Source organism: Crocuta crocuta, unplaced genomic scaffold (genome assembly GCF_008692635.1).
Source record: "Crocuta crocuta isolate KB4526 unplaced genomic scaffold, BGI_CrCroc_1.0 scaffold73, whole genome shotgun sequence".
In the NCBI taxonomy this organism is placed as follows: Eukaryota; Metazoa; Chordata; class Mammalia; order Carnivora; family Hyaenidae; genus Crocuta; species Crocuta crocuta.
Genome location: NW_027529443.1, coordinates 962,522 through 972,888, shown reverse-complemented (window position 1 = coordinate 972,888; position 10,367 = coordinate 962,522). Strand labels below are relative to the sequence as shown.

General features: G+C 49.3%; 1 protein-coding gene across 2 annotated transcripts; it reads left to right on the top strand.

Annotated features, from left to right (window-relative positions):
- The first annotated feature begins 297 nt into the window (after window positions 1-297).
- CUNH16orf54 (chromosome unknown C16orf54 homolog) lies at window positions 298-2,873 on the top strand. 2 transcript variants are annotated; one of them, XM_077760379.1, is made up of 2 exons: window positions 298-408; window positions 1,051-2,873. In XM_077760379.1, exon 2 carries the CDS (start codon window positions 1,051-1,053, stop codon window positions 1,723-1,725), a length of 675 nt encoding a protein of 224 aa, XP_077616505.1. In that variant the 5' UTR covers window positions 298-408; the 3' UTR covers window positions 1,726-2,873. The 2 variants fall into 2 exon arrangements, with proteins under 2 accessions (XP_077616505.1, XP_077616506.1); XM_077760380.1 differs by lacking the exon at window positions 298-408 and adding an exon at window positions 444-649.
- Window positions 2,874-10,367: the final 7,494 nt, after the last annotated feature.

Here is a 10,367-nt window from a genome sequence, read left to right as displayed (position 1 = left end):
CAGATGCATGTTCATGAAAAGTGTGGAGAAGGCTGGCCAAGCAGGACGGGGGTGTGGCTGGATGGCGGGGGCAGGTTTGGTGGGGCGCAATGGCCAGGCCAGGGCCAGGACAACCACCGGAGAGCAGGCAGAGCGAGAGGCCTGGGGCCTGGCTACGGGGTGAGACTGAGTTCAACACAACCACTGCCCATTCCGGCCCCACCTCTCACCAGGAAACGCCTCCCCACCACATTGACCACATCCCCCCCAGGTTGCCTTGGAAACACTCCCCAGGGGCAAGAGGAGTTGGGGCACAGTTGCCCAGCAACAGGTGGTGCCCTCCCTTCCGGCCTCATCTGCCCGGCACCCTGCACAGGGAGGAGTGCTCTGAAGGGAGAGCCAGGAGCCCTGGGGCTGCCCTGACGTAAGGTGAGGTGGGCAGGAGGCCGCTGCAGGTGGGGGATCTGGGGGGCAGAGAGAGCCGGCAGAGACAAACAAGGGAGGTATAGTTGGCCAGGGCCAGGGCAGGCCCAGAGACGAGAGGCGGGGACAGGTGCAGAGGCGGCGCCCGGATCCCGGCAGGAAGCAAGCTCAGTGGAACCTGCCGAGAGCAAGACCAGCTCCAGGGAGAGCCGTGAGGGCACAGAAGCACCCAAGGCGCCAGCCAGAGGTGGGAGGGGGCGCACATGCAGGGTGGGAGTCGAGAAGGGAGGTTCTCCTTTCCGCACCCACCACTTCCTCTGAGGCCCAAGCAAGCAGGAAAGAATCCCTGGGGCCCTTACAGTGTTGTCTGAGGCGCCCGGGATCTGGGCGGCGGGGGAAACAGGGCTTCTGGAAGCAGGTTCGAGAGCCTGAGCAAGAGGGGCAGCTGCTGACCCAGATGGGACGCTGGCCCTCTGGGCTTCCGCCTGTCTCTCACCGTTCTGGGCCCCCTTTGCTCCTTTGTCTGATATGGAGCCCGTCGGGCCTCTGTCTTCTCATTCTGGTGTGGACACACGCTGGCTCTCTCTTCCTGTAGGTAGTGCTGACCCTTTCTCATGTGCTTCCTCTCCTGACCCCCTGTCTCTTCAGATGCCTTCAACCCCAGAGCAGCCCTCTGGGCACATGGAGGGGCTCCCTGAGCCGGAGCTGGTTACATGGCCCCCACCGCCCTGTGGGCTCTGCATCCCCATCATGCTGGGCCTGGCCTCCCTGGCCGCCCTCTTCCTCCTAACCACAGCTGTGTTGGCCGAGCGCCTCTTCCGCCGCTCTCTACAACCAGATCCCAGCTACCGTGCACCCACCCTGGTCTGGCGCCCTGGAGGAGAGCTGTGGATCGAGCCCAGGGGCACTCCCCGAGAACGCTCAGAAGACTGGTATGGCTCTGCGGTCCCCTTGCTGATGGACGGGGCCCCAGATCCTCCCACCCCTGGGGGTACCTTGGAGGCCCGAGCCACAGCCCCACCTGCCCCGACAGCTCCACTCTCCCCTCCCAGCTCCTTGGCCCTCCAGAGCCCACCCAGGGCCCCAGTTCGCAGCACCTTCTGGGGGCCCCAGGCTTTGGAGGAGAGGCCCTACACCCGGGGCCTGGTGAGCTGGGCTGAGCCTGAACTGAGGCCAGAGGCCAGTATGCACTTGGGAAGCCCCCAGCCCCGGAGGCAGCGGCTAGGGAGCCCTGATCCTGAGTGGGGTCTCCAGCCACGGGTCACCCTGGAGGAAATCTCAGCTTTCTGGAGGCGGGAAGGTCGGGCCAGTGTGGGGTTCTGATTCCCCAGGGCCTGGAGGACTGGCCTCTCCGAGACACCTGAGGAAGGCCCTACCTCAGAGGGTCTCTCTGAGGCCTTAAGACCTGAGGCTCCACCCCAAGAGCCCAAGTTCATACTTGAGCCCTCAGGGAAGAATGCCCCTCCCAAGGCCTTTTACATCTGGATTTCAATCCCCTGGATCTGGGGCTGGGCAGGCACTGTATGGACAGAGTCTGTACGGCAGGGGAAGCCCAGAAGTGTCTGTCTGGCTGTCCAGGGCTGCGGCACAGAGAATCAGGGGTGGGGCCGTCTATGGGCCAGAAGCCGCCAAAATCACGTTCTAGATTAAGAAGGATCTCAAGATAACAAACAGGCAGGAAATAGCATCATCACAGAAGCTTCCACCTTCCTTCATTGTGCACCTAAGACGCTGACATCGGAGTGCAGGGGTCCTGTGGATGCCGAAGAACAGACTGAGTGTGGATGACGAGGGTCAGTCCTGCCAGCAGGAGAGAACAGGAAGCCAGCCTCCCAGAGCCACAGATCAGGCCTCCAGGAAAACACAGACAAAGGTCAAGAGCAGGCAAAGGAGCACCATATTACATCCAAACTGTAACTTTGACCCCATCTTGCAACAGGGAGCTTGGTCAGCCAAATCGGAGAGGCCCCTCCTTGCCTCCAGCTGGGACCTCGAGTCAGCGGAGATCAGTGGGCAGCGGTCCCCTTAAGGCTGACACATGACAGCCCTCTGACTCTGACCCTCCAGGGTGAGGGAGGCTGGCCGACGCGATCAGAGTTTGATCCAGTGTGGAAAAGAACACTGTCACAGGGCAGAGCAGCTCCCAGTATTAGGCCTCTGGCCATCCTCCCTCCCAGCTTGCTGGATCAGTCCAGGCTGACGGATTTGCCCCACGACAGGCTTATTTATAATGCTCCATCCCATAGAAATGGAGCTCAGATTTGTCCTTGACTCTATAGCCATCTGTATCAGCTGGCCTCCCCTCAGGAGGAGAGCCAGGAGCTGCATTCCCGGGGGGTCCGATTTCCCAAACATTCAGTCATGCATGTTAGGATTTTTGCCTTATCACTTTACCACCTGTATTATTATTTACTTTATATTTTTCTGTAAGATAATTTACTATTTGTTTAATAAATTTATTTTAAAAAGAACATTTTTTTGTATCACTTCTGCAAATGGAAAACCAGTTATCAGTTGCCATAAATGGAAAGTAAACCATGAAAATAAATACAAGATTAAGCAAAGATGATATGTTCTAAGTAGACATTGTTCCCTCCCTGCTGGAAGCATTCATTGCCCCAAACATCTGCTCTTTCTTTTTTTTTTTCATTAAAAAAATTTTTTTAATGTTTATTTTTGAGAGAGAGAGGGTGAGTGGGGGAGGGACAGAGTGAGAGGGAGACACAAAATCCCAAGGAACCTCCAGGTTCCAAGCTGTCAGCACAGAGCTCGTTGTGGGGCTCGAACTTACAAGCTGTGAGATCATGACCTGACCCAAAGTCAGATGCATAACTGACTAAGCCACCCAGGCACCCCTCATTTTTTTTAAATGTTTACTTATTTTTGAGAAAGCACAAGCGAGGGAGGGGCAGAAAGGGGGGAACAGAAGATCCAAAGCTGGCTCTGCACTGACAGACTGACAGCACAAGCCCAAAGTGGAGCTCAGACTCATGAACCTCAAGATCATGACCAGAGCTGGGGCACCTGGGTGGCTCAGTCACTAAACATCCGACTTCAGCTCAGGTCATGATTTCACGGTTCGTGGGTTCGAGCCCCGCGTTGGGCTCTGTGCTGACATCTAACTCAGAGCCTGGAGCCTGTCTTCCAATTCTGTGTCTCCCTCTCTCTCTGACCCTCCCCTGCTCACGCTGTCTCTCTCTCTCTCTCTCTCTCAAAAGTAAATTAATTAATTAAAAAAAAGATCATGACCGGAGCCAAAGTCAATGCTCAACTGACTGAGCCACGCTGGTGCCCCACGCCCTTTCTATGTGAAAAGGAAAGAGAACTGATGGGGCAGCAAGTGTTAGGAAAGTGTGAGACATTCTAGAACCATCCTGCGACATTACCCCGGAAGTACTGAGACAGACTGAGAGCTCTGCAAGAGGGAGCAGCTACCCTGTGCTATTTAAGGGCCAGGAACCTCCCAAGTTCACACACAGGAAGTGCTGCTGGACAGGGACCAATAGTTGGCTCTTCCTTCCTGCTCAGGAGGGCCTGGACCTCCCACCTCACTGTTTGGAGGCCAGAAGTCAAAGTAACCGCAGGGCACCTTCTCTGGGCCAGGCCCTGGGGTGGAGGAATGAGCCCGGGCCCGGGCTCTCAAGGAGCGCAGGCTCCCCAGCGGCAGGACAGGGCTGGAAGCGGGTGCCACAGCACAGGACACAGAACTGACGCAAGATGGAGATCAGGGCCCCCGTCCCGTCGCGGTAACTCAGGAGCTGGATAAGGGTGTCACTTCTCAATGTCGCCATCAGCTGACGGGACTGGGTTGTGGGGACTCTGCCCACTAGGAGCGAACACACAGCCCACCAGGGAAACAAAACGGACGTACAGTGTTCAGAGCTTAGATGCGGGCCTGCCGAGCGCTCGCAGAGGCAAGGCGACGGCTCTCCATCTGGCTTTGCCACTCACTCACTCGGAGACTTCAGAAAAGTGATTTTTATGTAACTGGGACTCACATTCTTTCTCTGGACAAGAAAGTCGAAAGCTGAGTAAGATGCCCTATGGCAACTTCTATAGCTATGACCTCTAAGCATGCTATTGAGTGAAAAAGGGGTGGGGAGCCTGAGTGGCTCAGTCGGTTCAGGTCATGATCTCTCGGTTCTTGGGTTCGAGCCCTGCATCAGGCTCTCTGCTGTCAGCTCAGAGCCTGTTTCAGATCCTCTGTCTCCCCCTCTCTTTCTGATCCTCCCCCACTCTCTGTCTCTCTCTCAAAAATAAATAAACTTAAAAAAAAATAAGAGGGGTGTGTGCATGCAGCGATGAATGTGATCTTCCTGATGCAGAGCCCAGAGTCACCTTTACATTCCCAAACCCAGACCAGGGGCCACACATATCAGGAGCTCAAAGACAGGGGAACGGATGACTAAGTGGGTAGACTAACAGAGGCATTAGTTTTACCCTTTCTCCTTTTTGTTTTATTTATTTTGTTAAAGTTTATTTATTAATTTCTTTTTTTGAGAAAGAGAGAGCACACACAAGCAGCAGAGAGGCTGAAAGAAGGAGTGACAAAATCCAAGTACACTCAGCACCCTCAGAGTCAGATGTGGGACTCAAACTCACGAACTGTGAGATAATGACAGAAGCAGAGATCAAGACTCCAACACTTAAGTGCTGAGCCACCCAGGAGCTCCACTCTTTCTCTACGTTAAAGGTTTCTCACACTGAGTCCTTCTTTTAAGTGTTTAGGTGCTTAAAATATACTTACTGTATGGTCCTTCACTTAATAATTCTGTTGTCTGGAGTTCGAGAGTGCTTTCTCTCCTCCATGACAGATGGTTTTCTCTTATGCTTCCTAATTAGGGGCTGTGAACTCAGAGTCATCAGGGCCTTGGCAGTGGGAATCCACGTGACCAGGCTGGAGGGTGTCTTTCTAGAGAGGTTCTGGGTTTCCTCCTGCTAAGGATGCCTCAAGGGTGCTACCAACCCTGGACTATGTATATTCATTTCATCAGGGCTTCCATGACCATGCAGATGGCGTAAACTTGAACCCCAAACCCAGGTAAGGGCCACCCAATGGTAATGTACTCTCAGGAGACATTTTCTATTGCCATGAGATCTCAGGGTGAACCAGACAGAGTTCTTTTATACTCTGAGCTGATGGAAATGGAAAGATTCTTCTTTCTAGTAACTCTTTTTTTTTTTTTTTAAAGTTTATTCCTTTATTTTGAGAAGAAGAGCCCAGGTGAGGGAGGGACAGAGAGAAATGGAGTGAGAGAATCCCAAGCAGGCTCCTCTCTGCCAGCGCAAAGCCTGACTTGGGGCTCAAACCCAAGAACCGTGAGATCACAATCTCAGCCAAAGTCAAACACTCAACCGACTGAGCCACCCAGCTGCTCCATTTCTAGTCTATTCTTTCAGTGAAGATGTCACCCTTTAAGAGACTGGGCTTTATATTAGGGTCTCAGGTTTCAATGTCCCAGGCCAGGCCTCATCTCCAGTTGCTGGGTGGGTGTAAAACCCAAGCCCCTTCATTGCCAAGATCTGCACAAGCACACAGCCCCCTCACAGCTCTGGTTTTCAATTTCCCCTTTGTGGGCGGGGATTCCCCTTACTTTCTTGAAACCCAGTTGCACATTTTAAAGCATGTTTACTTGATTTTATGCTGAATTTCTAAATATTTCAAGGCGGGTATGTGTTTGTCAGGTTTTACCATTCACAATATCACTAAGCCCAGACTATTTCTTCCATTAACAACTTCAAATCTCTTCCAGCATAAAACAACCAGCCAAGCCAACCACTACTTCATCCTTCACCACACGTTGCCTCGCACCTCCTGCCCACCCAGACTTTCAGAAAGGACTGTCTGTTCTAACCATCTATGTTTTCTCCTCTCCCCAGCACCTGCGCCCTGCTGCAGGCTTCCACATGCTGCCAGCATACCAGAGAAGCTGTTGCACCCAAATCACGGCCTGCATGTTTTAATGAAAGGGCACTGGGCAGCCTCCTGCAGGCAGCATGAGACATTTTGATTCTTTTCTTGACACATTCTCTTTGCTTGGCTTCTGTGACTCCACACACATCTGACTTCCCTTTCCTCCCTCTGGCCTTCCTCTCTGACCTTTTGTTGTCTGTGTTCTTCAGAGGTCAGTCCTGGAGTGCTTTTGTTCTCTGACACACTTTCCTGGGCAATCTCACTCATGCCTGGGGCTCCACCTGCTGCCTCTTACCTGACAATCGCTGAGTCTCCACCTCCAATGGGGGCAGATATGGTCCATAGTCTACCATTATTCCAAAGTAATGGTAACAGGGGAAGAGAAACAAGATGATTAACTGAAAGATGATCTCAGAACCACTCCACAGCTACCCCTGGGTACAGAGTCAGTATTCATCCCCAGGATAAAACCAGAAGAAAAAAAAAAGAGGGGCACCTGGGTGGCTCAGTTGGTTAATGCCCTACTTCAGCTCAGGTCATGATCCCCCATTTTTGATCAGGCAGTGCAGAGCCTGCTTAGAATCCTCCATCTCCCTCTCTCTCTGCCCCTTCCCCTCTCTTTTTCTCTCAAAAGTAAATAAACATCAGAACAAAACAAGACAGAGAAAAAAAGAAAATGCTGGCGTCATGGATTCACATGTGTCAAGCAGGGAAGCAGTAGACATAGGAGGCCAAGTTGACCAGGGGACAGAGGTGGGAAGGGACCACATGCCTGCCTGTAGGACAGCAGTCACTAGGCTCTACTAATCACGTCTCTCTCAATTTTCCAGCAGAAGCTAGAAATCTTGATATTTAGGTAAAATCAAGCAAAACGTTGACCACTTTAGATATATAAATAGATAGATAGATAAAGATAGAGACAGAGATCAGAGATTCTTGTTCCCCTTCCCCCCACCCAGGTGACACTTGGCAATGTCAGGAGACATTTTAGGTTGTAACATCTAGGGAGATAGTACTGGTATCTAGTGGATAGAGACCAGAGAGCCTGCGAAATATCCTACAGCATATAGGAAAGCCTTCCACCGCCAAGAATTACCTGGATCAAGTGTCAATACTGTGAAGGTGAGGAAAACCCTGATTGAAGACCATCTGGGAGCAGGCTGCCAGCCCTCACACCACCAAAGACAGTGGCCAAATAAAAAGCCAAATGAAGCAAGTCTGTGGGTCACATGTGATTCATGAACCATCAGCTGGAGATCACTTTTTAAAATTTAAAAAATTTTTACTTTTAGAGAGAAAGAGTGCATGCGTGGAGAAGAAGGGCAGACAAGAGAGAGAGAATCTTAAGCAGACTCCATGCTCAGCATGGAGCCCAGTGTGGGTCTCAGTCCCATGACTCTGGGATCATGACCTGAGCTAAAATCAAGAGTCGGACACTCAACTGACTGAGCCACCCCATCAGTCTTCTTTTGTTTTTTAAGATTTTATTTTATTCATCTATTTAAAAAATGTTTTTAAATTTATTTATTTTTTTAATTTTTAAATGCTTATTTATTTTTGAGAGAGAGGGGGGTATGTGTGAGCAAGGTAGGAGCAGAGAGAGAGGGAGACACAGAATACAAAGCAAGCTCCAGGTTGCATCCGAAGCAGGCTCCAAGCTGTCAACACAGAGCCAGACTCAGGGCTTGAACTCACAACCACAAGATCATGACCTGAGCCAAAATCAGACGCTCAACTGATTGAGATACCCAGTCACCCCTGAATTTTTTTTAATGTTTATTTATTTTTGAGAGTGAGAGAGAGACAGAGTGTGAGCAGGGGAGGGGCAGAGAGAGAGGGAGACACAGAATACAAAGCAAGCTCCAGGTTCTGAACTGTCAGCACAGAGTCCAAGGTGGGGCTCAAACTCACTAACTGTGAGATAATGACCTGAACTGAAGTCAAGGCTTACCCAACTGAGCCACCCAGGCGCCCTGAGCTCTCTTTTTAAACAGACTTAAATATGTGCCTGGGAGTCTCCTGAAATGGGAATGGAGGATCCTTCCTTGTCTCGGCCTTTGGTGGTGTGAGGCCTGTTAGCCTGCTCCCAGATGGTCTTCAATCAGGGTTTCCCCCACCTTCACAACTATTGACATTTCACTCAGATAATTCTTTGTGGCGGGAGACTTTCCTGCATGCTGTAGGATATTTAACAGGCTCTCTGGTCTCTATCCACTAGATACCAGTACTTGGTATCAACACGTCTCCAGAGACAAGGGAAACAAAAGCAAATATGAAGTATTGGGACCTCATCAAAATAAAACTTTCCGCACAGCAAAGGAAACAATCAGCAAAACTAAAAGGCAACTGACAAAATGGGAGAAGATATTTGCAAATGACATATCAGATAAAGGGTTAGTATCCAAAATCTATAAAGAATTTATCAAACTCAACACCCAAAAACCAAATAATACGGTGAAGAAATGGGCAAAAGACATGAATAGACACTTCTCCAAAGAAGACATCCAGACGGCCAACCAACACAGAAATTATGCTCAACATCATTCATCATCAGGGAAATACAAATCAAAACCACGATGAGATACCACCTCACACCTGTCAGAATGGCTAACATTAACAACTCAGGCAACAACAGATGTTGGCGAGGATGCAAAGAAAGAGGATCTCTTTTGCACTGCTGGTGGGAATGCAGACTGTGCAGCTACTCTGGAAACAGTATGGAGGTTCCCTAAGAAATTAAAAATGGAACTACCCTACAACCCAGCAATTGCACTACTAGATACTTATCCAAGCAATACAGGTGTGCTGTTTTGAAGGAGCACATGCTCCCCAATGTTTATGGCAGCACTATCCACAATAACCAAAGTATGGAAAGAGCCCAAATGCCCATCAAAGGATGAATGGATAAAGAAGATGTGGTATATATATACAATAGAGTATTACTCAGCAATCAAAAAGAATGAAATCTTGCCATTTGCAACTATGTGGATGGAACTAGACGATATTATGCTAAGCGAAATTAGTCAGAGAAAGACAAATATCATATGACTTCACTCATATGAGGACTTTAAGATACAAAACGGATGAACATAAGGGAAAGGAAGCAAAAATAATGTGAAAACATGGAGAGGGACAAAACATAAGAAACTCTTAAATATGGAGAACAAACAGAGGGTTACTGGAGGGGTTGTGGGTGGGGGGATGGGCTAAATGAGTAAGGGGTATTAAGGAATCTACTCTTGAAATCATTGTTGCACTATATGTTAACTAACTTGGATGTAAATTTAAAAATATAAGCAATTAAATAAAAATTATAAAAATAAAAAAATTTTAAAGAAATGATCCAAAATGAAACATACAGAGAAAAGTTTTTTTTAATGAAAAGCACATTAGTGTGGTGCGGGATGGCCTCAGGTGGCCTAATATGTGAATAACTGGAGTGAAGGAGAGGAGAGACAGAGGGACATGGGAAAAATATTTTAAGATATAATGGCTGAATAATTTCCAAGCTTGATGAAAATTATAAACCTACAGATACAAGAAGCTCAACAAATCTCACCCACAAGAATCTATATTGAGACACACTGTAATCAAATTGCCCAAAGGAGCACCTGGCTGGCTTAGTCAGTAAAGCACACAACCCTTGTGCTCGGGGTTGTGAGTTTGAGCCCCACAGCCCCACATTGAGTGTGGAGATTACTTAAAAATAAAATCTTTAGGGATGCCTGGGTGGGTGGCTCAGTTGGTTAAGCATCTGACTTCAGCTCAGGTCATGATCTCATAGTTTGTGAGTTCAAGCCTCACGTCCAGCTCCATGCTGGTGGCAAAGAGCCTGCTTGGGATTCTCTCTCTCCCTCTCTCTCTCTGCCCTTTCCCTACACTCTCTCTCTCAAAAATAAATAACCTTTAAAATAGATGATAGATAGATAGATAGATAGATCTTTATAGAAGCTCCTGGGTGGCTCAGTTGGTTAAGTATCTGAATCTTGATCTCAGCTCAGGTCTTGATCTTGCGGTCATGAGCTCAAGCTTTATGTTAGGCTCTGTACAG